General features: G+C 47.2%; 1 protein-coding gene across 1 annotated transcript; it reads left to right on the top strand.

The window, feature by feature from the left end:
• The first annotated feature begins 52 nt into the window (after positions 1 to 52).
• Positions 53 to 27,058, top strand: PPM1G (protein phosphatase, Mg2+/Mn2+ dependent 1G). Its single transcript, XM_067294539.1, has 10 exons — positions 53 to 210; positions 5,149 to 5,218; positions 19,285 to 19,370; positions 20,143 to 20,275; positions 21,736 to 22,205; positions 22,641 to 22,778; positions 23,593 to 23,827; positions 25,300 to 25,429; positions 25,773 to 25,875; positions 26,338 to 27,058. The coding sequence occupies exons 1-10, from the start codon at positions 91 to 93 to the stop codon at positions 26,530 to 26,532; spliced, it is 1,680 nt and encodes a 559-aa protein (XP_067150640.1). The 5' UTR covers positions 53 to 90; the 3' UTR covers positions 26,533 to 27,058.
• Positions 27,059 to 27,342: the final 284 nt, after the last annotated feature.

The following is a 27,342-nucleotide window of genomic DNA, read 5'->3' as shown; positions in this document are numbered from 1 at the left end:
CCGGTCCGGTGCGGCCCGGCTGCCGCCGCGCCCGCCGCCGCCCCCCCGCGCACGGCCGCCGGGCCCGCCGGCGGAGCCCGCCGCGCCGCCATGGGCGCCTACCTGTCGCAGCCTAACACGGTGAAGAGCTCGGGGGACGGGGCCGGGCTCGGGCCGCGCCCGCTGCACTTCGGCTTCAGCGCCATGCAGGGCTGGCGCGTCTCCATGGAGGTGAGCGCGGGGCGGCGGCGCGGCCGCCGGGCTGCGAGCTGGGGGGGGGGGCTCCTCCCCGCCGCCCTCCCCGGGGCTGCGGCGGCCTCACGCCGTGACCTCGCGGGAAACCGCCCCGCTTCGGCGGTTCCTTGTTCCCCCTCCCTGGGATGGCTCCGAGGGCCCGGGGAATCCCAGCGGGAAACGAGACACTTGGGCGCAGCGGCGGGGCAAGGGACAGTCTGGTGCCAGGGGTACACTGACCGGGTAGATGAGAAATGCCAAACCTTTGCTTTTCTTTCCAAGTGGAAATGAAGTTTTGGTGTCGTTGTTCTCTCTCCCTGTTCTTATTCTTTTCTAGGGAAATCTACTGGAAAATTTCTCGTTCCTGCTCTCACCTAAGTCTCCTGTAACCAGGCCTGGCTTTACCACCATATCAGCTAGGCTTGTGAGACAGATGAACTATCTGTTTGGCTGAAGGAGTCAGCTGTTTGTCTGAACTCTTCCCGATGGTGGAGTTTGTAGGAACTGCTTTGTAAAGCTGCTTGTATAAGGCCAACATATGTCTGCTTGGATTACTTCTCTGCCTTGCTAGCAGTTCCTAGTTCTTTGAATTTAATGCTCTCTGTGAATACCATTAATGTGCTGGTTTATTCTTCCTTCCAGGCAACTAGCAAACAACCTAAATTAAGTAAGGATGAATAGTGGTCCCTGCAGCCACCAGGGTACATCTGTGAAAGCAGCCTTCTTGTTTGCAGCCCTTTGGCTACCTTGGAGAGGCTGTCCCATTCAGACCACTGAGGATTGATTTTTGCAATAATAATTTTGTGAGCCATGCTATCAGATATTTTATTGCTACTGAAATGTTACAGCAATCTTACTGGTAACAAAACAGTGACAATGCTTTTCTTCCTTTCTTTGTGCATTGGAGCTTTATGAAACTGTGGGCTCTAGTTTCTGAGGCAGAAGAATTGGTGCTTGGGTCTCAGTCTGTCCGTTCTGGTGACCTCTGTACAGGTGAAATGTGGCATAGAGATGTTATTGGAGCATTGAGGTGATGTACGATATAATCTCCGCAAGGCGTTAGCTCGTGTGTGAGAGGCTGAATGCAGGCAGTGTTCTGTGAACTGTGGTGCGCAGAGGCTGAAAGCATTTTAAGGGCACAGTTTTGGATGAGGGAGGGCAGAGAGTTGCCACTGTTTATAACACTGGTGGGCTAAAGTAGTCCTCCCGCTGGTGAGAAGTCAGCTCATAATTTCACTTCTTCGAGGCATGCTCTTGCTGCCATTGACCTTTATGGAAATTGGATGAGGCCCAGAGCTTGCAGCTGTTTTTTCTGCGCTACCCAACATCTTTGGCATATCTCCCTGCTGGCAGAAGCAGCACTGAGGGCATTGATGTAGACGTGGTTTAGCTATGTTATCACAAAAATGAGATGATGGCAGAAGTCCTTGTGTTATGAGTTGAACTGCTGCAAGTTTCTCCTAAGTCTGTGACAAAAGAGAAACTGTTCATTGTTTCGTGTACAGCCAAGCAGAATTTGACAGTTCTGTTGCATTTTCTTGCATTCTAGAGTTGTGTATTCTTCTCTATATCTCCTCTTGGTTTGTGTATTTCCTTTTCTTCATGTTTAATTTTACTCTCACCCTTCTGTAAGGATTGGAGAAAGTTTTGAGTATTCTGTTAGCGTACGTTTAAGGCTTGAGTTATGGGTTATGTTAGTGAAGCCAGTCAGAGTGTGCGCAGGTGGTGGAAGCAGGTATCTGTGGACAGTAGAAGTTTGTGGAAAGGAGTTATCTGTTAGCTTTAATTTATGTTTTAGGAGCACCCAGGCAATGGAAGTATGCAGCCTCTGAACAAATGTATAAAAACTATCCATTCTTAGTCCAGAGAGGTTACTTTGTGAATAAGAAATTTTTTAGATAAAGAATAAGGGGACCAAAAAATAGCATTCGGTACTACAAGTGACTAAGAAGAAGGGAAAAAGCTGAATTACAATAGAGAGAGGAGCGCTCAGGGATAAAGTGGGGTGTACAGGAGGCATTTTGGAAGTAGATGCACTGGATCTTTCTGAGCTCTTTGGCTCTGACTGGAACTCTTAAGATGAGACATTGAGGCCCCCCATGTACAGCATCATTTCACTCTTCTTGAGCTCAGAAAGAGCTCCTTGCCTCAAAAAATGCAAGAATTTGATTCAAATTCTGGAGATTTGTCAAAATAGCTATCTGTTTTAACTTGTTTGCTAATTTCAACTGAATCTGATGTTTGACTTTTCAAACATACTGGTTTCCAGTTCTAATAACCAGTGAGGTAGTTGGGAGAGACCTAAAATCGTGCCACCCTGAGGGAAAGGCTGTAGTATGAGCTCAGCCACATTGCTAGATAGCAGCAAACTGATATGGAAGGGGCTGCTGGCAACCAGGCTTCATGACCTCTCTTGCTCTTTCTGAAGAGGACAGTCAGCTGCAGACAGTTTACCAGGCCTTGAAGGAAGGGTGAGATTCACAGCCGACAGCCTCTTCTTGTGCCGGCAGCTTAATGGTCAATCAGATGCTCTCTGAACTGGTCTTAGCACTGAAAATGCCAGGTATCTGTGTGCTGTCAGGCTTCCTGCACTGCTAGTGCTCATAGCTGTGTTCAAAGCAGCTTAGAGCAAGCTCTGTCTGCAGTCAGGGAACTGAACTGTCTCCTGCCAACGTATGCTGGCCTTGTTTGTCTGCCCCCCTTGACAGCAATGCCCTGGTCCAGGATCAGGACACGTTGTGGTGAGTGCTGTACAAATGAAATAAAAGACCATTTTTGCTGCCAATGTTAGATTTCCTTCCCAGCAGCATTTGCTTTACTCGCTCTAATTAAACTGCTGCTTAGTCACCTGGGAATTATCCCAGTTACTTTGTTGTGTTTTTTCTGTCTCTCTAGCTTCTGTAAATGCTCTAAAAAGTGACCACACAAGTGCTGGTTTTTTTGTATATCCTTATATTCATCTGTTGGCCAGTGAACTCTCTGGTTAAATTGCTAAAGTTATAGTTGAGTCATTTTTTTTCTTTTGAACTAAGATCATAATTTGCCCCTTCAGCTATTGTTTTCATCACAGTGTTAGGTGGTTCCATTGCACTAGGTGCTGCGTAAAGCCAGAACCTCTCCTTTTCTGTTTTCATTAACACTTGATAGGAATCGCAAGGGAGTGGAGTTCTCCTTTGTAAGGCTGTGGCACTCTGAAGGGTGAAGAGCTCACAAATCACATTTAGTTATCAAAGGAGTCCTACAATAAAAGAGTAGAAAAGCTCAACAGATGCTTCTCTGTGCAGCAACCAAGTGTGACTCTGTGTATACAGAAATTTTATGCTGTGGTTGGCAGTGTGTCCATCCATACTGTAGAGCCTGCCGTTTTGGGGCACCTGTAGCTCATTTAATTTTCAGGTGATGAACTTGAACTATGGCAAGGATGGACTACTCTAGATCACGTTGTTTAAAATATCATATAATTGCTTTTGAACAAAGACATGTGGGGGGCAGTCAGGCTGTAAGTTGGTAGGATGAGACTTGCACTTCAGGGAATGTTAGAAAATTAGCTGAGGGGGGTTAAAAGACATGTTCAGTCTATCCATCAGTTCTGGGCTTGGTGCTAGAATAGCCAGGTTTGGTTTGCTGACCCCAAGGATGAAAGAGGTCAGGCACCTGGCTATAAAATCTGGGTGGTGCCTTTAAAATCTGCTTTTCCCGATGAGCTCTTGTGGAGAGACAGGCGGTTTTGTGTGTATAGCTTTCATATTATTCATTCTTGTAGTTTGGGAGCATGTACAGAGAAAGGCTTGACAGGGTTCTGCATTTGTACCCCAAAATGTCCTGGGACACACCTATCTGGTTTGCCTCAGGAGATTCTGGGGGTTTCTGGACAGTTGGCAGAACCAAAACACCTGACTTGCCTCAGGAAGTGAAACTTGGTTTTGTACTTTGGTTTAGTGCTGTTAGTTGACTGGTTGATATGTCCCTTTGCTTCACTGCTTAAAGAACACTTGAGAGAGGGCAAGCTCTTTGCCTTTCTCGTCAGGTAACTGCCTGAGGCCTGGTGCCTTCCCAGGAGCATGCCACACAACAAGCAGAGCAGGAAGGAGCCTTCATCCCAGATGCTCTGAGGGGGGAAAAGGTTTTCCAGCCCAGTGTTCGTTCTCGTTGAATGTGGTAATCCCGTGTACTGTATGGCTCTCTTTTCGCTGGGGTAGACAATCTGTGACTGTATTCACCCAGACAAGCACAAGCAAAGGCCGAGTGTACCGCTGCATTGTAGGCCTGAGGTCGGGAGGCTCCGTATTTGACCTTTTGGCTTCAGGTTGCGTGGCTCTTGTTTGGCAAGACCTGGAGAAGAGGGAGCATCTGTGGGAATGGCCAGACTCCAGAGGTGATCCTGAGCAAGTTGCATTTGTCTGCATGGGGGAAGTTACCAGTGTATCAGCAGCAGGACAATTTGTATTTCTGTGTTTAACTCTGTTAGACAAACCTCAGCCTAGGTACCTGTTCGTATAGTGGAGCACAGCTCACTGCCTCCTGTGCTTTAAGCACCGTGAGATATTACAGTAATGGAGGCCTTGCAGGTACAGGGGCAGACAGCAGTATAGGCAGAGGAGTTTGATTCTGGCTTGTGCTTGGCAATATCCAGAGCTGCTGTACTGGGGAACTGAGGGAGTCTGAAGTACAGTCTGAGAGGTAGTAACAGGGCTTAACTACTGCTCTAGCACAGAGAGCACCATAATGTTAAAGATCTGTGCCCCTTCCTCAAAGAAGAGCGCTCACTGGATAAGCTTTTTTAGAACATGTGAGGAAGCTTTCTCACTATTTTTGCTTTCCCTCTAGCTCTGAGAATCCCCATGTCAGTGCTCATCGCCTACATGCTCCTTTCTCCCAGTTCTCTGCTGAGCCTATTGCAATCCACGTCATTCAGACTTTTGCTCTCTCTTTCAGGATGCGCACAATTGCATACCCGAGCTGGACAGTGAAACAGCCATGTTCTCAGTCTACGATGGACATGGAGGTACGGTTCTCTTGTTCTCTCGGGAGTTCTTCACTGTTGCTCTTCCAGGTGGCTCAGTGAAAGTGGCTGCTGCCATGGCTACTGGAGCAAGCATCTAACTATCCTTAGAAATCCTTCTTCTTCTTGGGAAGCATTTTCTTTGATAGATATCACTGAGTAAGGCTGTGAATGTCTCTTAGGGTTTCTAGAAGAAAGGTCATAGTTTGATGCAGAATTGCAATGAGACTTACATTCCACCTTCTAAAGATCCTCTAAGAATGACCATTTATTTTCTTGGTAGGTGAGTCAGACAGCATAGTCACAGAAGAGTGGCCATAAGAAAGGCCATGTGAGATTAGACCAAAAATCTGACTCTAGTCAGATGTTCTGGTGGTTGCCAGTACTGGTTTCTCAGGGGAAGTGGGTTTTTTTGTTTGTTTGTTTGTTTTTAAAACAGAAGAGGGAGATCCATTCCCTGGCATACCTTCCCAGCATCCATTCCCCACTTAAGGGCTCCCTGAGCTAGAGATTTCAGCTATATTATCTTGTGGATAGCTGGAGTTTTCTTGATGAACTCTTCATAAATTTGTCTAGTTGCGTTTTAAACTAGTTTATAGTTTTGGTAGTCATTTGCATAGGCTGTTTTATATATAACAATTATTTTTGTTTGAAAAAAAATACTTTGATCAAAATTTGCTGCATGATAACTTCACTGCAACTTCCCAACTCGTCTGTTACAAGAAATTAGTGAATAATCACTGTTACCACTTTTCACTTTCATATTTTTGGACTGTATGTCCTTCCTTCCAGTCAGAAGATTCTTAAACTTGTGTCTGCTCACACAGCTGTATCTGTAACAGTAAATTCAATAACAGCAAAGCCCGTTTTCTGGCCCTGAGGCCAGCTGGCAGAGTCTGGCCACATCCATGCTATTAAGCTCTCTTAGCATTTAGAATAGTTTGGCTGCATCCAAACTGGCTGTTGGTCCTTGGCCCCTACTACATCCTGAACTGTGTCCAGAAATTACTTGAGGGAGTGCTAACTGGCTTAGGGCAAAAGTGTGCCACGGACCATTCTAGTAATTTTTAGCATAGGTGATGAAATGCCTGGGCCATGGCACTCATTAGGCTACTGATTTTGCGCATAGCCATGGATTCCAGGCATTGTATTGTTTTAACTATATTTGTCCCTTTCTCTTTTTTTGGAGGGGGAGGAGGAGGTTCTAGCTCTGCAGCATGCTTTTAGTTAGGATGAATAGAACTGCATATAGCTTTCAAGATACAGATGTATCATGGATTCATTGTGACATAGGTGTTTTCTGCTTTGTTCTTGGTTCCTTTACTAGCAATTCCTAACATCCTATTAGCTGTTTGGTACAACTAGACAGTGAGTTGACATTTTCAGAGATCTGTCCACAGTGTCTGCCAGATCTTTCCTGAGTGGTAATAGCTGTGTTTGAGTCCATCCAATGTGCATGTGTGGGTTGGTTGTCTTTTTTTCATGTTCATCTCTCTGCAATTGTCAGTGAGGAATTTCATCTGCCAATGTAATGTAGAAGCATAAGATCCTGTTGTAACGTTTTGCAAGTGATTTTAGTTTTGACTATGCTGAATGATCCATCACTCTTTCCTGACCCTCTTTTCCAGATTATTTATGTAGATGTTGAACAATGCAAATTTTCAAGGGACTCTAACAGTAGTCATCCTCCATTTGGCAAACTGTTTGCTGCTATCAAACCTTACCTCTTTTCCCATGGCAGCTTATTATGTAAACATTTGATGACTTATTTGAAAGTTTTAATGAAAATCTGTGTGTGTGTGTGTGTGTGTGTATATATATATATATCAACTAGACTACCTATTTTCACCTGCTCATTGACTCTGAAAAAGCTCTCATCAGTTTGTGACATTCTTGGGTGTATATTTATTCTCCCCCATTCCACCATATGTATGCATGTATCTGCTAATTTCTGCTGTTTTCTGGGTACAGAAACCAGATGTGCTGGTCTACAGTGTTGTGAACAAAATTTCCACCACTCTGAGGCCTTTTTAATTTATTTTTGGTGTCATCTTTATGCCTTCCATTTTTCTGACACTGGAGCTGATATAAGCAATAAAGTTACCTACCCCAGTTCGTGGTTTGGCACTTTCATATGCGAGTTCCTTTGGAACTGAGTATCGTCTGATTCTGCCAATTTGTAAATAAGAGTTTAAGACTTTTTTTGCAGTGTTTCTTAATAAAAAGGTCAATCTGAGTAGGCAACTGGCAAGCTTAATAGCTGTTCAAAAGATATGATATCAGTCTGAAGCATTTAAGTAGATTAAATGTTTTCAAATTATTTTTCAGCCTGAACTTCATTCTAGGGTATTCAGGGAACTGAGTGGAATAAGTGCTGTTATCTCCAAGATCATCTCTGAGAACTATTGGATGATAGGTTTGTCTTGAAAAGCAGAGAAGGACAGAGTAGAAAAGAATGTAGGGATTTAGCAGCCATTCAGCTTAACATCATTTCTTGCAGAATTTCAGGAATAGTTTGTAAGCATCTAGCAGATATGAAGATTAGTAACAGCTAGCAAAAACTGGTCAAGAATAAATCATGTCAAACCAGTCTGTTTTTCTTTAAGATCAGAATAGCAGACCTTCCTAATAGCTGAGAAGCAATTTATTTCATGAGTTCTTTTAGAAAGACATTTGACACTCTTGTAACATTCTCATTAGTGTAGTACATGAAGTAATGTTTTTTTAAAATGCAGTAGGAAAGGTTCAAGGTAGACATTAGGGCAAGATGCTAATCAGGATGGCAAAGCACTGTGATAGATTTCAAACCTGTCTTTTAGATTTCCAGTGACTGAGGCTCTAAAGCTGTTCCCAAGCAAACCTTATCAGGAAGCATACAAATATAGCTGATCCTGCCTCTAAGGATGGAATATTAAAGGACCTCAAAACCATTTAGTCCGCCCCTACTTTTGTATGATTTTACTGATGCGTTATTTCTTTAGATTGATACAATTCCTCAGGTTTGTCCCGTGGAAAAGAAGGGTTTTAGGGCGGATACCCCCCTAAACTTTATTAGGATAGCTGCCAGTGCAAAGAATGAATTTAGCTTTTCTTTTATACCTTATTCATCCATCAGCCTTATAAACTGTCTAGTAAGCTTCCAGCTCCAGGTGTGTTTGGAAAAGCTTTTATTATTTTGTAATTTGCAAGTTGTTCCTTGAAATTTTATTTTCACTACTTAGTTTTCCATTTAACCCATCAGATTTTTTTTCTTATCTTTTCCCCATCTGGACAAGACTTCCACTTTTTGAAAGATACTGCTGGTTTTTGCATTCTAATAGCCTGCCTCATGCTCATTTTCACCTGCCCTGTTGCATGCAGTCCCCCCCCACCTCCAATCTTGGGAGACTGACATACAGTTACTCTGCACATCCAGTATGGTGCTTTTGATCATCTGCTACATACAGATGTCTTATTTTTAACTGTTCCTTTTAATTTTGTTTTAGCAAGTCTCTTCATTTTTATGTTACTTCCCTTTTTGGAGATGAGAATCTCATAGCGAGGTTTTTCCTTACTTTATGGTCCTATCAGGGTAGGTATTTAATTTGAGTACAGCAAAAGCTGTTGTAAATTTTTCCAGTTTGTGTGCAGAGTGATTGAACTCTCTTACCATGTTCTTTGTCTTCATTCTTTATGATCTATCTCAGTATTCTGCTCTCATTGTCATTGTCTCAGGGTGGAAGTTAATGCTATAGTCCTAATAGTTTTCTTTTCCTATTTCGGCATACTATTCCAATCCATAGGGATTCTGTGGTATTTGTTGGTAGCTAGCTTATTTATATTATTTGACTCTAAGCTTATTGTATATTCAAATTGCGTGTATGTATTTAAATATGCATCAGATCCCAGAGTCGGATTTAATTTCAGCCTTGTGAAGGCAAGATAGGATGGGTTTGGGTCTGCATGTACACACACTGAAAAGATTTGATCTGGGAATTTTTATCTCTGGATGCCTTTGTCTTGCCTAGATTTCTAGGGTCCCTGCCTCGAGGTTGCTGCCCATTCTTGTCTTCACGTGTCATATTCAAGCCTGTGTTCCTGGAGGTGGAGAAATCTTACTGCAGTAAGATTCCAGCTCAGTCTTAGGTTCTCTAGAGCCAGCCTTGCCCAGAATGCCAAGATAAATGGATTTTGTTCCATATTTCATCTGAATGTAACTCCTGCTTTTAGAACTGCATCAGACATAGTTTTTGGCAGTGGCATTTAGCTGTGCAGAAATATGCTCTGAGATGTGAACTTTCTAATGTATGCTTTCACCTTTCTGCCTGGTCTTTCAGGCAGCATGAAATCTCCATACACTCTCTGGCGATCAAAAGCTTCACCATTTTTTATATAATTTTGTAGGAACATAAAAGTCACTCTCCAAAAAATCTTCCAAACATTTATTTTTTGACTGAGTTCAGTTTTACACATTCTCTAGGTTTTACTTCAGGCTCCTGAAGACCTTCCTCCTGCATCTGTATCACATTAAGCAGGAAATGCAGCTGAGGCTTTGGCGTTACTTAGCTGGATGCTTCCCTTCTAAGAAACAGTAATAAAATGATTCACAGAGCATTTGAAAGTTTTGCAGTGGGTTTTGTGTTGGATACATGGAAAATGTGAGCCTGAATTCATTGTTGGTTTATATATGAATAATTCTGTACTGTAAGTGTTCAGTCCCTGAAGGTTTTTTGAAGTCACTGATGGCTGAAAGCCCTCCACAGCAACGAATATCAAGGCCTGCTTCTGAACCTCTGCCTCTCCTCTGTCAGCCGAAGGCTACACTTTCCCAATTCTTGGGCCACTGTGGAGAAATGGAAATTGTATTTGGTGAGGTTTTCTCTTTCCTACTGTTCTAAAACAGTCAGCTCCAGGACTCCTATTGCAGTTTAAAATGCACCTTGGAGTGTGTAGAGCCTTGTCTGGAAGTTATAAGCCAATAGATTTCATTCCTTCCTCTGGGGAAGACAGTCTCGTGGTCTCACCCACCTTGGTGAAGGGAAGAGCCTGTGTTTCCTCACATTTTCTTTGTTTTGTTATATTGTACTCACATGCTCATCCTTCTTTTCCTTAAACAAAATTATTTCTGTCTCCTGGGTGCTTGCATCTTCAGAAAAAGTCATCCTGTTTTATTGCTCTTCATTTCAGTCTTTGTGCTTCAGAGGGCTCTTCCAAACTTAATACCATTTTTCTGGAAATGTTTCAAATGTTTCTTACAGGTGTAGGCTGACCAGAACCATTTGCTGTAGGTCTGCCTAGGCAACTATTTAGCCCTGAGCACTTACCTCATTGCCCACAGATGATTCTGAGGCTTTCAGTCACTTCTGATGCCCAGGTGAGCATCAGTGATTTTGGAAATATTTTATCATGAGAGCGCAGCTAACAGAGGCAGCGAACAGACGCAGCAGTTTGTGCAGCAGTGTCTGGACTCTGCTTAGAACTTTTGAGGACCTTGTTGGAAGTTGTGGGGCTTTCTGGGGACCCCCGAGGAACTAGAAGGTGATTGCTGTGAGCAGGAAAGGGGAGCTAGGCAAGGACAGCTACAGGAGGCCCTGACTTCTCCTGGGAGAAGCTCTAACTAGATGTAGCTGCCGCTAACGAGCTTTCTTGGTTACCTCTGACCAGAGGGAGTTGGGGCCTTTGATCCAGGTGGCCCTTGATTAGGGCGGGTCAAGCAGCCTGTGAGTCAGTGCTAGGGAGAGGCCTATATAAGAGCCAGGCCTAGAGCATGGTGAACAGATGCAGCAGTTTGTGCAGCAGAGGCATCAAACAGATGCAGCAGTTTGCGCAGAAGGGCACAAGAAGGCACCTTCATTTTCATTCCCAGCAGCGTACGCTTCCTCAGGTATGGTCATGACACGCTGCAGAGCACATTCCTCAGTAGCTGTTGGAGTCACTGCATCGACTGTGTCAGAGGCTTGGACCCAGACAGACCCTCTGACAGCTGATGCAGCCCTACAGGTCTCGGGCTGCAGGGAGTGCTTGGGGCCTCTCCATGAGGCCTGGGCTGACAGTCAGCTCTCCTGCAGGAGGTGTGCTGCTGTTGACAAGTTGTGTCCTCAGGTAAGGGAGTTAGGGGAGGAAGTCAGTAGGCTGCGTAGCATCTGAGAGGATGAACAGGAGATAGGGTATTCTCGAGACCATACAGCTCCAGGAGACCCAACCCCCCACAGCAGTGGAGTTGCCGGAGGGTTCTGTGCCATGTGAAACAGTACATAACACTATAGAAGAAGGCTGGAAACTGGTCACTTCTCGTAGGAGGAGAAAGGCTCCTACTCCTCCCAAGGACTTGCAGCTGAAGAACAGGTTTAGTGCCCTCCAGGATGAGGAGGAGCTGGACATGGCTTCAAGGGAAGTAACTGGGACAACAGACCCTGTGCCTTGTGGGAACACCTGGAAGAAGCGGCAAGTGATTGCTGTGGGTGACTCCCTGCTGCAGGGGATGGAGGCACCGATCTGCTGACCTGATCTCTTGTCTAGAGAGGTTTGTTGCCTGCCAGGGGCTCAAATACAAGATGTCATACAAAGACTGCCAAGGCTTGTCCACGCTTCAGACTATTACCTTCTGCTGCTCTTCCATGTGGGCGCTAATGATACCAAGGACAAACTGGAGACCATCAAGCAGGATTTCAGAGCTCTGGGGATGGTGGTCAAGAGTCTGGGAGCCCAGGTCGTCATCTCCTCAATCCTGCCAGTGAGGGGGATGGATGAGAGGAGGAGGAGGAGATGGACTTTCCAAGTTAACAACTGGCTGCACTGCTGGTGTTGGCAACAGGGTTTTGGTTTCTATGACCATGGGACCCAGTCTGAAGATCGACAACTGCTTGGGAGAGATGGGATCCACCTCACTAAGCGGAGCACAAGTGTCTTTGCCAGCAGGTTGGCCAACCTGGTAAGGAGGGCTTTAAAACTAGGAAAGACGAGGGAAAGGGAGAGTTATAGTGCCAGGGTAGTTGGCAAAAGACAGCTGAAGTTGGGATGCCTCCAGCAGGTGCATGCAGCCAGGCAAGTACACACAGGACATGGCTATGGAGGATCCTCTTGTATCCCTGCTGGGAAACCTGCATGCTCGATCACCTCTCTGAAATGCTTGTACACCAATGCATGCAGCATGGGGAATAAACAGGAAGAATTAGAGATCTGTGTGCAGTCGCAGGGTCATGATCTCATTGCAATTACAGAGACATGGTGGGATAGCTCGTGTGACTGGAGTGCTGTCATGGATGGCTACATGCTTTTTAGGAAAGACAGGCCAGGAAAGCAAGGTGGTGGAGTTGCTCTTTATGTGAGAGAGCAACTGGAATGTATCGAGCTGTGCCTAGGGGTGGATGAAGAGCGAGTCGAGAGCTTATGGGTAAGGATTAAAGGGCAGGCTAGCATGGGTGACCCTGTTGTGGGTGTTTACTACAGGCCACCTGATCAGGAAGAGGAAGTCGATGAGGCTTTCTACAGACAGCTGGAAGTAGCCTCATAATCCCAGGCCCTGGTTCTCACTGGGGTCTTCAACAACCCTGATATCTGCTGGAAAGACAACACAGCTAGGCACAAAGAGTCCCAGAGGTTCCTGCAGAGCATTGGTGCCAACTTTTTGACACAGGTGGTGGAGGAGGCAACGAGGAGAGGTGCGCTGCTGGACCTTGTACTAACAAACAAGGAAGGACTGGTTGGAGATGTGAAGGTCAGGGGCAGCCTTGGCTGCAGTGACCAGGAGATGGTGGAGTTGAGGATGCTGCGAGGAGGAAGCAGGGCAATGAGTAGCATCGCAACCCTGGACTTGAGGAGAGCAACCTTTGGCCTCTTCAGGGACCTACTTGGAGGAATCCCATGGGTTGGGGCCCTAGGAGGAAGGGGGGGTAGTGTCAAAGAGAATGGTTAATGGGGTGGGTGCCCTGGTGACAAAGGATGCAGAGAAGGCAGAGTTACTGAATGCCGCCTTTGCTTCAGTCTCTACTGCTCAGGCCAGCCCTCAGGAATCCCAGACCCTGGAGACAAGAGAAAGTCTGGAGAAAGGAAGACTTTCCCTTGGTTGAGGAGGATCGGGTTAGAGATCATTTAGGCAAACCTGACACCCACAAATCCATGGGCCCTGATGGGATGCACCCACGAGTGCTGAGGGAGCTGGTGGATGTTATTGCTACGCCACTCTCCATCCTCTTGGAAAGGTCATGGAGAAGAGGAGAGGTGCCTGAGGACTGGAAGAAAGCCAGTGTCACCCCAGTCTTCAAAAAGGGCAAGGAGGAGGACCCAGGGAACCACAGGCCAGTCAGCCTCACCTGCATCCCTGGGAAGGTGATGGAGCAGCTCATCCTGGAGGCCATCTCTAAGCATGTGGAGGACCAGAAGGTGATCAGGAGTAGTCAGCATGGCTTCACCAAGGGGAAATCATGCTGAACCAACCTGATAGCCTTCTATGGTGGAATGACTGGCTGGGCAGATGAGGGTGACAGAGCACTGGAACAGGTTGCCCAGAGAGGTTGTGGACTCTCCTTCTCTGGAGATATTCAAAACCCGCCCGGACATGATCCTGTGCAACGTGCTCTAGGTGACCCTGCTTGAGCAGGGGGGTTGGACGCAGACGATCTCCTGAGGTCCCTTCCAACCTCAACCATTCTGTGATTCTGTGGTAGAATCACAGAATCACTGTAGGTTGTCTGTTGCTTCTGTATACAGCCATAATAGAGTAAATTTGTGTGTAGAACACAGTAATTGCAGTAGTGAGGGAAATCTAAATTTTGAGAAAGTGCTGTAGTAGGTAAGGCACCATCAAAGAAAAGTAGTGAGTGGCTGGAAAAAGAGTGGGGGAGTTATTTTGCTCTGAGATCCCTATGGCCTGTCCAAGGAGTCACTGTTACTCAGTTTCAACTGCTGTCTCTTTGATAGGTGTTCTCCTCCCTAATGCCAGTGCTGCAGGCTGTTGAATCCTTTGATCCCTGGTGGAATTGGCAGGGAAAGACAATGATAAGGAGTACCATGCGTGACTGAGGTGTCTAAATCAGCTTTTTTTTATCTGGTTCTTTGGCCCTGCTGCTGCCACCCCCATCCCTATCCTGAGCCTGAGTCGTCAGAAGTAAGACGCTTGATATTTAACGAAGATGAGGTCTTGATAAAACGTGGTGGATGGGCCAATTTTAACACAAGTGTAACCAGCTTAGTAGTATGTTGCATAACAAACTGAAAAGAGCTGTTAGCCTCCACCAGGGTAATTATACTGATTGCATCTAGGCTAAACTACAGAAAGGTTCCCTCTCCACAGCTGGCCCTGATACAGGGTGTCCACTCTGTGCAAGTCAGGATCTGGAGCAGAGCTGAATCCTCCATTGCACCCTTACAGAGGCTTTGGACAGTGAGAGGAAACTGACAGGTTTCTGAACCTGTGACAGGTTCAGAGGTGCCAAGACAGAGTATTTTAGTAGCTTTTGTCTCCATGTAAAGGATGAATTCCTTGAGCCGGTCCAGTTTTTCTGGCTGTCGTGGCAGCACTGGGCTTCTTTGAGGTAGCTTGTAAAACTGGCTGCCCATTAGATCTCACCTGGGACTGCTGCAAACAACTGTATCTGAGGTCTGTGTGCTGGGCTGATTGCTGCCTTCTTTGCACCAAAGAGACATGTATCTGTTAGTTCTGAGGACTCATTTTGATGGATCATTTTTCAGTAGCTAGAGGGCTCTGAAGGACAGTCTTGTTTCCCTGGACATTTTGGTTAAAACACTGTAAGTGAGCGCATTCTGTCTTTTGTCCAAGGGAGCCAAGGGTATCGTCACTACCAGCTATTCTCATAGACAGTGGCCTGGTTTGTGGGTGACCTGCAACTGATGAAGAACAAAATCTAGGAGACTGGTAGCAGGGGTCCTGCGTAAAGGTTCATCAGCTGCAGCAAAAAAGTCTGTTGTTAAATCTTGTGCTGGAGCTGTGTGGGAAGCAGCCAAAGTTCCTTGTCTTCTGTGGCACCTACGAGTTCTCTAACAGGAATTTGTTTTGAGTGACCGCAGCCAGGTGCACCAGAGGTTCCTGGATTGCTGTTTAGCCTCAGCGTCCCTGTTTCAAATAAATGACTTGCCTAATTGTCAAGGTCTTTCAGATTAGGGCTGACTTTCTGCTTCTGTGGTGACATAGCAAGGTCTTTCTCTTGTATTAATTTGTGCAGTGCTGCCAAGCTTCTGCAGGGCTTCATCCTACAAGCTGTGCACTGTCTCAGGGCCCTGTCTGGTTATGGAGGAACTACTGGGCCCAAGACTGCAAAGCTGTTAGTGTCTTTTTCACACCAGGCTACCTGTTGCTGTGAAGAAAAGCCCTTGTTGGGCTGTACAGGCCTAGCTTTGGCACGAAGATTGTCAATGACTTTTTCCAGCTGGTGGGTGATCAGTTATCCTCGCTGGTATTATTAGATCTGTCAGCTGCTTCCAGTAGCACAGACTGCACAGTGCCGCTGCCTCATCTGCAGATCCTGCTGGGCAGGCTCAGGGCTACCCTTCGGTCATTCTCTTCTCCCTTTCTGATCTCAGCAGGTAGCTGTGTGACAAATGATCTTCTGCTAGAACAGTTGCTGGGTACAGCTGACCCACCCCTGTACTTTTACCCACCCCTGTCCTGTTCAGCATTTGTATAAGGCCATCGGGGAAGCCACAGAAGAGCCGCAGGGTGCAGCGTGCCTCGCATGCAGATGACCCACCTATGTGTCTCCTGTCATACACCCTGGATGATGCAGTTCAGTGCCCTGGGCGGTGTCAAAATGGGATGAGGAGGTAGACAGAAGTCAGATGTCAGAGCCGTCGTGCTGACCCAGATTGAGCAGGCAGCAATGATTACATGTTGAAAGGGAAAGCAGAGATAACAGCTGCCCCTTGCAATAACCGGCAGTCATGTCAGCAGCCCGCTTGACCTGTTCCATGTCTTGCAGTTTCTGGTTTTGGATTAGACCTTTCTGCAGTTTTACTGTCCCCTCTCCCCCCGACTACTATGGGATGCTCAATGCACCACCTTGCTTACTGGTCAAACCTTTTTATGGGACTGCCTAGCTCTGATGTCAGCATCTAAACCAAAGTGCTGGCTGAGTCCTAGGACTCCCCTAGAACTGTTTTGCTTGCAGCACAGGCCCTGTGTCCCTGCAGCATACCATCACAGCAGTCTTTGGGGCCAGGCTGCTCAGCTGGATCCCTGTCATATGAACAAGGACATCACAGCTGTCAGTGTTCTCTGCAAGTGCTTCAGGGCCACAGTTTCATGGCCTGCAAGGTCTGCTAATTTTCACTCTAAATAAAAGAATGCATGTAGTATGCTCCTGACCTGTTCTTCCAGGACCATCTAGTAGAGCATTCAAATATGTTAGGTGATTACTTACCGCAGTCCAAGGCTATGCCCCTCAGTGGCCGTGCCTTTCTGAGCAGCTTCTGCTCACTCTCCTTCTTGCATCAGCATGAGTGCCAGTATGAGCACATCACAGCAGCCACATGGTGAACTGGAAGAAGAACTGATTCAGCTGTGGACACGGGGCAAATTTTTGCAGTGTTTTTCTTCCAGGTCAGTTTTCCTAATCTGATTCACTGTATGGCCTTACGCTGACTGGTGTGCCAGCACAGAGGTAAGGCTGTCATGGGAATGAGCAGATGTAGAAGGCATCTGCTGAAGCAGTACTGCTGCAAACTGCAAACATGGGTTCAGAGCATCTGCTTCCTGGGAGGGAATTCCCTATCCAGTCTTGCACAGTGTTTTGCTCCATGACTACTTTTAGCCATGCTAACATATGCCATTTGCTTATATTCAGCTCATCAAGTGATCTGGAGGACCTGTCACCATCATTATTTGCCACCCCTTCCGTCGCATGCAAGTTATTTTTTATTTTGGCTTTTAGATAAAAATGTTACAGTATTCTCTGGACCGGTCCTTCAATATTGCATATAAACACATATTCCGGTATGATTCCTTGTTCAGTTTCATCTCATGACTGATAATTGACAGTTTTTTAACCCATTCAGCATGTGCTGTCTTGAAAATTTGTTTCACTTTTTCAGCAAAGTGCTGTCTAGTATGAAGTTATATACCATGCTTAAATCTGTTAGATCAGCACACTTAGTTTTATCAATCAAAAAGAGCAGGAGTTGAGCTGGCTTGGCAAGATCTGCTTTCTGTAATCCCATGTTAATGGACATTAGCTTCCAGTCCTTTTCATTTGAGAATCTGTAAGTGCCAGTCTTCTATTTTTTTGTGCCAGGTCTGTAATTTGTCACATTACCTTGGTTTTCCCTCTTAAGTTCTCATTAAAAGTGCTAGTGTCACTCCTGTTTCTCTTGAATAATTTGTTTTTCTGTGCTCTTCCAGCTCTTTGTCCCCACTTCTTCCAACTCTGCATTTTGGAGAGCTTGGTTAGAACATAGCTCAGTCTCCCTGTTTTCTAGATCCATAGCATTGAACTTTCTGCAGTGCTATTTTATCAGCAGCCGTTTTGCAAGGTTGATCCCCCTTTCTGCAGACACATTTGAAAAGTCTTGTCTGCTGTTTCTTTCTCTGAAATCTCACCACCTCTTCACTTCCCAGTATGTTCCCTCTGTCTCTCCTTTCATCTCTTGGTCTGTATCCTCTGCTGAGCTCATGGGTAGCTACTTCCCAACCCTTCTCATACCTTCCCTCCATCCCCCCACTCCCCTTCCTTCACAGAGCTTTGCCCATGTGTGCATTGCTTCTCTTCCAGCCCAGCTGCCTGTGCAGACTCTGGCTGGAAGAATGGGAGGGAAACTGGGATGTACTATCAGGGAATCAAGAACTGACTGGCTGATACAACTTTGCTGTAAAAGACCTTACCCTTGTAGCCAGCGGGGAGGGAACACACTTGGCTTTCTTACGTTAATCTGTAGCCATAGAAAAGCCTGCAGTGTGCGGAGGGGGTCTCGAGCTCTGCTCTGCCCACTCATGCCAACCCTTCTTATGCTCCTGATAGAGAATGGCTCATCCAGCGCAGGGTGAGGCATGCTGCTGGACCGTTCAGCAGTACCTCCATCTGCCTGCATCCTGTCCTGCTCCCCTCTCTGCCTCTCCTCTGTGGTTGTCATTTAGTTTGTTTCTCAATTTCTAGTTCTGATTTTCCTTTCCTGTGACCTGTGAGCCAGAGTCCTATGACCTAGGTAGTTCTTTGCCTCTTGCATCAAAACATTAATTACTAAATTGATTTCTTTCAGCTTGAGCTGCACTTAATGGTCCCCCTTGCTGAGCTGAACTACAGAAATTCACAATCCTTCACTCCATTTCAGCTTCTTCCTCTCCTAATAGCATCTTCTTGGGTTGGGAAAAATCATCATTTCATGATCACAAAAATGTCTTCTGTGCTCTGTTGTGTACTTGACAGTATTTGTTACTGAGCTACAAGAATGTTTTTGGCTTTTAAGAATCCTTCATTGTGGGCACTCAGTTTGTGATGTTGTCTTTCAGTCTGAGTTATCCCCTGTGCTCTCTGCCACCTGGTGTTCTGGGCACCTTTCATCCATGCCTTGCACACACACATCTTCCTGTACCAAGGTGACTATCCTGCTGATCAGGACCCCGATCTTCCTCAAAGGTTTATCTCAAGGCTGTGGCATCTCTTTGTCATTGGTCTAGAACACATACTAGAATACATAATACTCATTTTTTCTGCTGCTCATCACGTCATTAATGCTCTGTGAGAGTGTTTACATTCACCAAAAGCTTCCATTTCCCCTGCTCCTTGTTTATACCTGCACTTACATGAGAAAACAGAGCTTTCTAGGTAGAATGGGCCTAAACACTTGGCTTAATGGCCAAAATGTACCTAAACTCCCCTTTGGAAAGCTTATAGCGTTGGCCAAACCTGATGGGTAAGAACTCTTTGAGGTTTGCCAGGGATCATCAGCAAATCCTGCTGTTTTGGAGATACAGCCTGCTGGGCAGTATAAGTGACCTCGTCAGCAGTCTGCTGGCTGACTTTTCCTTGTCCAGATTAGTTCTGGTTTGTGTCCCTAGATTGCCTCAGGATTTCAGTTGCTCAAGAGCAACCTTTTGCCGCTGAGAGTACCAGCCTCTTTAAGTGACTTCTGCTCTCTTTCAGGGGAAGAAGTTGCCCTGTACTGTGCCAAGTATCTCCCCGAGATAATCAAGGACCAGAAGGCCTATAAGGAAGGCAAACTGCAAAAGGTAAGAATCTAGCACTGCCCTGGGGCAAGTGTAGGCATGAAAGCAGGAAAAAGCCTTTGCTAGGTACCCAATACTCATGTAGTGCCTTGTCCCTCCAAAATGCCTGCCCTGTCTTCCAAGGTTGTCTCTGTTTGTTTCCCTTCCTCATCTCTGGGAGGTACACCAAGTGTTGGTTGTATTTTCAAAGATAAACTGTCTGTTTTCCTCCTCATGGTGGTTTTTTTGTTTTGTTTTTAACTTGCAGACTGTTGTTCCAGCTAAGGATTTTGTTCTGTTTTCCTTAGCACTAAGCAGCGTGCTGTTGAGGCATGGTGTTCATGTCTTGCCTCCACCAAGTGAGCCTGCTCTAGTAATTCTCCCTCATAGTAGTAATGCCTGATCTGGCATCTGGTATCCTTTGGGTTGGCACAGGAATATGTAGCAGTGGTTGAGAGGAATGCAGTCCCTCTAGAAGCTTCTGTTTAGATCCAGATTGAGGATAGCCTACAAAGCAAACTTAAATCAGTTTGTGGCTCTGGCTAAATGGCTAAGACCCCCAAGTGTTGTGCTTTGTTGATCCCAAGCTGGCTGTGCTCACTGACTGCGATGAGTCTGTCTGCTGAGCAGGAGAGTCTGTGTGCTGAGCTGTTCCCTGCAGCGGCTTTGAATGCTGTCCCATCTTGGGCCCCCATATGGTCCGTGTTCTGGAAGACTTGACCACACAGCATGACTCACAGGCATCCTATAAAGAAGATGAAATTGTGCACACCTCTGTGTCTGTGTTTATATGTAGGCCCTGGAAGATGCTTTCTTAGCCATAGATGCCAAGCTCACCACTGAGGAGGTGATTAAAGAGCTCTCTCAGATGGCTGGGCGGCCCCAAGATGACGAAGATGAGAAGGAGAAAGTTGCTGATGAAGATGATGGTAAGTCAGATGCCATGGAATAGACAAGACTGTACCTCCAGGCCGGGGATTAAGAGCAACTGGGCCAGGTCGTCTTTAGCAGAAGGGTTTGCTGTCGAAGTTGCCCAGTTAAATTTCAGCTGAATCTGAGCGTGTGTGTGCACCCACACGCGCACACCCCGCATTGTCTGTTGTTTTGGGTGGGTACTAGGGGGAGTCTGATTCATTTGGTAGCTTAATCCTATGAATAGTAAACCAGTTTGTCACAGTTCTTCATAGGGCTTCCTCCACAGGGTGCAGAGCTCTAGGATGTGTCAGAAATCCCTGAGCTGGAAACTGGACTAAGTTGTGGAAGTGAAACAGTATGATGTCCCCTGTTTAGCTCTCCTGGGCAGGTGGTAGACACAAGCTGCAGACAGGATTGTGTTAGATTCCTGTCTCTTTTCAACACTTTTTTTTTATTTATTTATTTCAAAAGAAGCAAACGTGCTTTCCACCAGGAAATACTTGCCAGATCAGGAAGCTAGCTAGGTGAATCCCAGGGCAGAATCCTCTGCTGCTTCCAGCTGAATATCTTGTGACTAGCCTTGAAGCAGATGTAAAGGAATGCTGTCGCCTTAAATGTGTCTGTCTGAAAATGCTGAGTTTGTTGGCCCTCACTGATGGGCACGCTGATGGGCACAAAGTTTTGTTTTTTCTGTTTTCAGTAGCATTCTAAATAGGGCTGTTTCTTTTTCTTTTTGTATTAATTAGCAAAGGAAATGATAACTGAGAGCATGTCACAGGGAAACAATGGGACTTTACCTGATACCAATGGAGTTTCTGATCCTTGGTTCATAGTTTAGGGAAAATCATCCTTTTTTTCTGTCTGGTATCCTTCTGGGGAGATGATGCATTCACTACCTAAAGCTATTCTATCGTCTGTTTGTCAGTGTCTAGATTACAGCTGTTTGGGATCCCTGAGCCTAAGGCCTGTGGAGCAACTGCTGTAATGAAAACTTGTTCTCAGTTGCAATATTAATGAACAAATCCGCACATGAAAGCGGTCTGTTTGCTTCCCCCATGGCTCGTTTGAGCCCGCACTGGTAAAATATGAGGCTCTTTGCCCTCTGACTTTACCTCCAACTTAAACGCTTCTGTGCTGCCTACAATCAGTCAGATAGCATCAGAGGCCTGAGGCGCTAGGATAACTTGCAGATTGCATGTATCAGCAGTGGTTAGAAGCCATTTCCTCTGCCATTTGCATATTGTTCATCTGCAAAGCCTGGGAGCTCTGTGGGACCATGCAGGGCTGACTGTGTCTGGCTGTGCCTGCTAATGATCAGCATGTTGAGCATTGCTGGAACACGTTTGCAATAGCAACCTCCAGCCAGGGCAGCTCACTGCTGAACCCAGCATGTGCTGCACAGCTGCTGCTATGGTTGTGTGTCCTGCTTTCTGATCCTCTTTGCCCTCGTCCCCCTCCCCCTTTCCATTTTTAGTGGATAATGAGGAAGCTGCTCTTCTGCATGAAGAAGCCACAATGACCATTGAGGAGCTTCTCACGCGTTACGGACAAAACTGCACCAAGAACCTCAAAAACAAGTCCTTAGTTCCACCTGGGGAGAGCGCTGCAGAGGGGACAGGCAAGCAGCATGATGGGGAGTCAAATATGAATGGAGAGGCTGACCCAGGGGAGCTAATCGACCACAAGGAGAGGAAGAATGGGAAGCCAGACGAAGAAGTCACGGGTATTTCCTCCACCTCAGACAAAGCCAGCACTGGAGGCAACAGCCCTGCTCTGCAGAAGCCTGAACTAGGCAAAGGTGACGAGGCCGTCACCTCTTCTACTGGGGAGGCCGGGCCCTCCTGCTCCTCTACGGGAAAGCCCCAGCGCACAACCAAATCCAAATTTTTTGAGGACAGTGAGGATGAGTCAGATGAGGTTGAGGAAGAGGAGGAAGACAGTGAGGTAGGAAACAGCACTGGGAAAGAATGGCCTTCTGCCTGGGCAGGAATGCATTGCTTGCTGTGGTGCTTGAGCTACAAGTCTCTGGCTCATCCTAGGTCTGTCCTAGGAGTAGGATTTTCAGGCTGATACTTTGAGACCATCTCATGGGAATGTTGGGGATTGTTTGGACAACCCTGAGGGAAACATCCTCATCTCTGCAGCAGCCATGATGGATACCCCTGGTCTTGCTGCATGTACTGTCCCTCCATTCACTGTGGTAGTTGAAAGCAGCTGCTCTGTTTGTAGACATCAGGTGTGGGAAAAACCTGCCAGGTCATCTCACTCTTATTCTGGGGTGAATTTATCCTCTGTCCCTAGGATGGAGGGACCAGTTGTCTGGGGAGGGCACTGGTAGTGTCCTGTGTGATTCCTAGTGGTATATCTCATTTCTTGCAGGAATGCAGTGAAGATGAAGATGGTTACAGTAGTGAAGAGGCAGAGAATGAAGATGATGAAGATGACACCGAAGAAGCTGAGGAGGATGAGGATGAAGAGGAGGAAATGTTGTTACCAGGCATGGAGGGGAAAGAGGAGGTGCACACCCTGTTCCTGTGTTCTGCCCCATAGTGTGGAGTGAAGAGCATGTAGGGGGGCTTGGCAGGGCATTATTTCCCTTTGACCAGGGAAAAAGTCCCTTTTGTTTTCCTGAGGCTGAACGCGGCTGTTGACAGCCTGAATTTGCCCTTTACAAAAGGCTGAGGAGGAGCGGGGATAGTGCATGGACCTGGGCAGCAGGTTGAGATCAGAAGAGGTTGACCCCACTGCAGGGTTCGTTTAGAAAACACTGTGGAAGGTGGCATGGAAGGGGAGCACATGACAGTAGTGGGACTGCTCTGCTGGCACTGCTGTTCTCAGGCAGCATGTTGCCTTTTGCCTGGCTGAGGCTGTGGCTTGCCAGCCCATGGCAATGCTGGCCGACAGACCAGGGATCCAGGACCTCAGGGAAAGGACGCTGCAGCTTCTGAGGTGCCAACCTTCTCTCTTTGGAGAGAAGTCTTGGCTTGCAGAGTGGCTCCTGCTTGACCTGGGGTGGGGCTGGAGTTGCTGCATTAAAGCTGAGGATGCAACAGGACATGTTGAACACAGGAGGATCCTGAACCATTGACAGTCTGTGAGGCTAGAAGGGAGGTGTCACTCCACCATGCCTCTCAATGAACACACTCCTACTGTTCCACACTTCCTCGGGCTTCCCTCCGTCACCCTGTGTGTGCCTCCGGAAAGAGAGGGTGAGGTGGAGCACCTCAGAGTCTGGGGCGCTGCTGGGCCAGTGATGGCTAGTGCTTGTTCCCTTATGACCTGATACAGAGCAATAGAAAGGGGTTTCAGCAAAACAATTTGTTTCTTGCAGCCTGGTTCTGACAGCGGGACAACTGCAGTCGTGGCCCTTATCCGGGGCAAGCAGCTCATTGTGGCTAACGCCGGAGACTCTCGCTGTGTGGTGTCAGAAGGCGGCAAAGCTGTGGACATGTCATATGACCACAAGCCAGAGGATGAAGTAGAGCTGGCCAGGATAAAGAATGCTGGTGGCAAGGTCACCATGGATGGCAGAGTGAATGGTGGTCTCAACCTCTCCAGGGCAATTGGTGAGCAATTCTGGGGGTGAATGCTGGCACGCCTGCCCTCAGGGTGCTTTGGCCTGTTCATCCATGCTTCCAGCACTCGCCCACCTCAAAGTTTTAGGAGCATTTTTAATTGGATGATGCCTAGAGCCTATTGAATATTTGACATGGTGAGATTTCAGTCTAATTAGAGAAAAATTACCATGAATTTCCATGTTTACTGAAATTGACAGACATCAATGGAAAGAGCAGCATCTGCCAGGCTCCAGTGCAGGACACAGTGTGTGAGGACTCCAAGGCTGTTGTGCTCATGGCCAGATTGTCGGAGACCACCTCAAATAAATTGTCTCAAAATGGCTGTTGATTTGTGAGCAGGGAGGATTTTTCCCTCTACTGCTCTCATTAGGAGGCTGTTCAAGGACCTTGGTATGCTGCTTCTTGAGGACCTAACTTTATACCAGTTTGAGCCCATTTGTTCTTGAGCCATACTTGCCCTTTAATTGCATAAGCTCCATTTTCCTCCTTCAGGCAGCACCTGACTGCTGTTGGTACTCATCTTTCAGCCTCTTATGAGTAGCATGGGAATAATTAACAGCTCAGGAGACTGGGTATGTCTGTGAGCAGCCAAACAAGGTCTTGGCCCAGTGAATGGCCTCAATTTGAGCAGATGAGATGCTGGGAGGCATTAAGAAAAGGGCTGTGAATGACACCAAGAATATACTAGAAAATACACAGGGAAGGGAAGGAAATGTCAGCAACTGAGGGCCTGAGTGGAGACCTCTTGTGCAAAAAGACTAAAAACATTGAAATAATTATCAGGGGAAAGTGATTAAACACTTTTAGGAGGGAAACTGGGAGTCTGTTTCTCTAGGGAGACACTGGCCTTTCTGCCTTCTAGAAGTCCTTTTCTGGGATGTGACTGTAGGTGACCCTGCTAGTCAGAGCTGAGGATCAGTTTTCTCAAGTGAACTTTGGCTAATGAGGACTTGGGAAGACCAGGCTGTGTGGGCTGCCAGGTAGGGTCTTGCACTGAAACATCTGGATAATGAGCACCTGATGTTATGACAGCAAACTCAAGCTAGTGCTGGCGTAAGCTGCAAATCCTACTCCAAGACGTGTCCTAGAGGATAGCTCACCTCATGAGTGATGCCGCAGGATCTCTTAGCTGGCATCAGATGCCATGTGCTGGCCTGGGCTGGCCGCAGAAATTGGGGAAGTGGCACTTGGTTTGGGGTGAGGAGATGCTGAACTGGGAAAGGCACCTCTCTCCTGTCATATGGTAACAGTGTGTTGGCTCACCTGAGCTGATGCCTTGGATGTGTGGCAAATTTCCCTTGATCTGGTGCACCCGTGGCCTCATCTGCTCTGGCTGTGGGAGTGCTAGCGCAGATTCTGCTGGGGCTGCCCCTTGGCAGGGCAGTGTTTCCTGCTCTCCAGGGGTAGGCAGCATTGCCGGGGCGAATCACAGCAGAAAGTGATCCTCTGCTCTGCTACAGGCGATCACTTCTACAAGCGAAACAAGAACCTGCCTCCAGAAGAACAGATGATCTCTGCCTTGCCTGACATCAAAGTGCTGACAATAAATGATGACCACGACTTCATGGTCATTGCCTGCGATGGAATCTGGTGGGTAGTGTGGGGGAGCAGCTTGCCTCTTGGGCACCACTACCCCAGTATTTCTTCTGGGCTGGGCCTCAGGAAGCCCCAAGGGTCCTGGGTGCTAATTAGCCGTTTGTTCCCCATACCCTCAGAGAGTTAAGGTGGGCCCCTGAGGGGTTGTTCCTAACTGGAGGGACATGACCGTGTGCTGAGCTCTGAATCCTCTTGTTCCTCACTGCACACAGCCTTGTTCCCATCAGCTCCCTGCCACAGCGGGGCACTCTCAGGACAGCACAGTGTGGGAGGGAGTCAGGGAGCATGGCGTGGCTGCTCTCTCCACTAGCCCCTCTAATCTTTCCACCCTCTGCAGGAATGTGATGAGCAGCCAGGAAGTGGTGGATTTCATCCAGTCCAAGATCACCCAAAAGGATGAAAATGGAGTCCTGAGGCCGCTCTCCTCCATTGTAGAAGAGGTAAGGACCAGAGCCCACCCCACCAGACTCTGTCATCCCTTCAGCTTGCTGTGTTTCTGCATCCCAGCTTCATGCCTGACTCCAGCCTCCGTCTCCATCAGACTGGTTTGTTCAGTGCTTGGGGTGTCTGACAGTGCCTAGGGCTGCTACCCTGATTGGTACAGGAGTGGAGATGCATCTGGATTCTGGGACCCAGTTCCTGTGGCGCCCTGACTGATGGCTCTGATCTCTAGGTGTCTGTCAGACAGGAGTTTCTGTCCGCTTTCAGAACACCAGGGCTGCTGGGGCTGTTTTTGTCCCTTGCTGGGTTGCAGTCAGTATGGGATTTGAGCCCAGCACACACCACTCTGGCATGGCAATCCTAAGCTGCTGTCAACTGATAAAATGGGCCCAATGTCTCAAGTCATTCAGAGTGCTATCTCTGTGTACTCTGCTAACTTGTCCTGTCCTGTTTCTCCTCAGCTGCTGGATCAGTGTTTGGCTCCGGACACCTCAGGGGATGGCACTGGCTGTGATAACATGACCTGCATCATTATCAGCTTCAAACCCCGTAACACGCACATCCCTGCTGAAAGTGGGAAACGGAAACTGGAGGACACGGCAGCACCAGCAGAAGAGAATGGCAGCGATAACAGCAAGAAGACCAAGCTGGAATAGCAGGCCTGGCACAGAGACTTTGCTGTGCGCTCACCAGACTCTTGTTTCTTAAACATGCTGAACTCAAGACTCCAAAGTCTTGTCCTTTTTTTAGCCTTAGCAGAGGCCTTGTTTGTCCGTGTCCCAGTTGGGGGGTGGGGGGCGGGTCTGGTTAGCAAGGGCATGTCACACTGTTCATTTGTAACCATTCCAAAGAGTGAGCCGGGGCCGAGCTGCACGCGGGAGCCACTGCCAGCCACGGTGCAGGAGCCTGCCGCAGGTGGCAGCCTGTTAACACAGAGCCCTGTGGTTAGAAGGATATCCCCCCAGTTGTTTCCATGTGGTTGTTGCCATTTCTGTGCCTGTGACTTTTTGTTTGGAGGGAAGAACTTTTTCACTGTTGAGGTTTTTTAATCTGCACCCCGATTATTTAAGGCCCTTTCTGTTTTTATTTGTGAAACAATCTAGTTGTGGTGCTGCTGCCACACCTTGTTCTGTTGTACACTTTCAATCAATACTTTTTCAAACTAAAAGCCCAGAAAACGTAGCTGTACTTTGGTCCTTGGTTATTTCCTGGAGGTGGGGGGTGAGGAGGGTGGGCCTGGGAAGAGAATGCTGGTCCTGGTGTCTCAGGGTGCTTTGGGGTATTGGCTGCTGCTCAGGGTGAGAAGTTGGCTTCTGCCATGTGATTGCAGTACTTGGGCCCTGCTGCCTCTCCATTTAGCCTGAGATGGCTCAGCTGAGCACAGACCGTTGCTTATGGAGCAAGGGAGAAGTCTCTGGAGCCAGTTTGTGTCTGCTGCACAGAGGTGTGGGCACTAGCCACAGCCC

The sequence above is a fragment of the Apteryx mantelli genome, chromosome 3, assembly GCF_036417845.1.
Source record: "Apteryx mantelli isolate bAptMan1 chromosome 3, bAptMan1.hap1, whole genome shotgun sequence".
NCBI lineage: Eukaryota > Metazoa > Chordata > Aves > Apterygiformes > Apterygidae > Apteryx > Apteryx mantelli.
The sequence above is the reverse complement of the archived record's forward strand: the minus strand, read 5'-3'. Positions and strand labels throughout refer to the sequence as shown.

What these genes read in the sequence shown, in the direction of transcription:
- PPM1G (XM_067294539.1), top strand. Translation starts at nt 91, where the DNA reads ATGGGCGCCTACCTGTCGCAGCCTAACACGGTGAAGAGCTCGGGGGAC. An exon ending in AAGAGGAGGAAGACAGTGAG is followed by an intron (nt 22,206 to 22,640) that starts GTAGGAAACAGC and finishes CATTTCTTGCAG; the next exon opens with GAATGCAGTGAAGATGAAGA. An exon ending in TCTCCTCCATTGTAGAAGAG is followed by an intron (nt 25,876 to 26,337) that starts GTAAGGACCAGA and finishes GTTTCTCCTCAG; the next exon opens with CTGCTGGATCAGTGTTTGGC.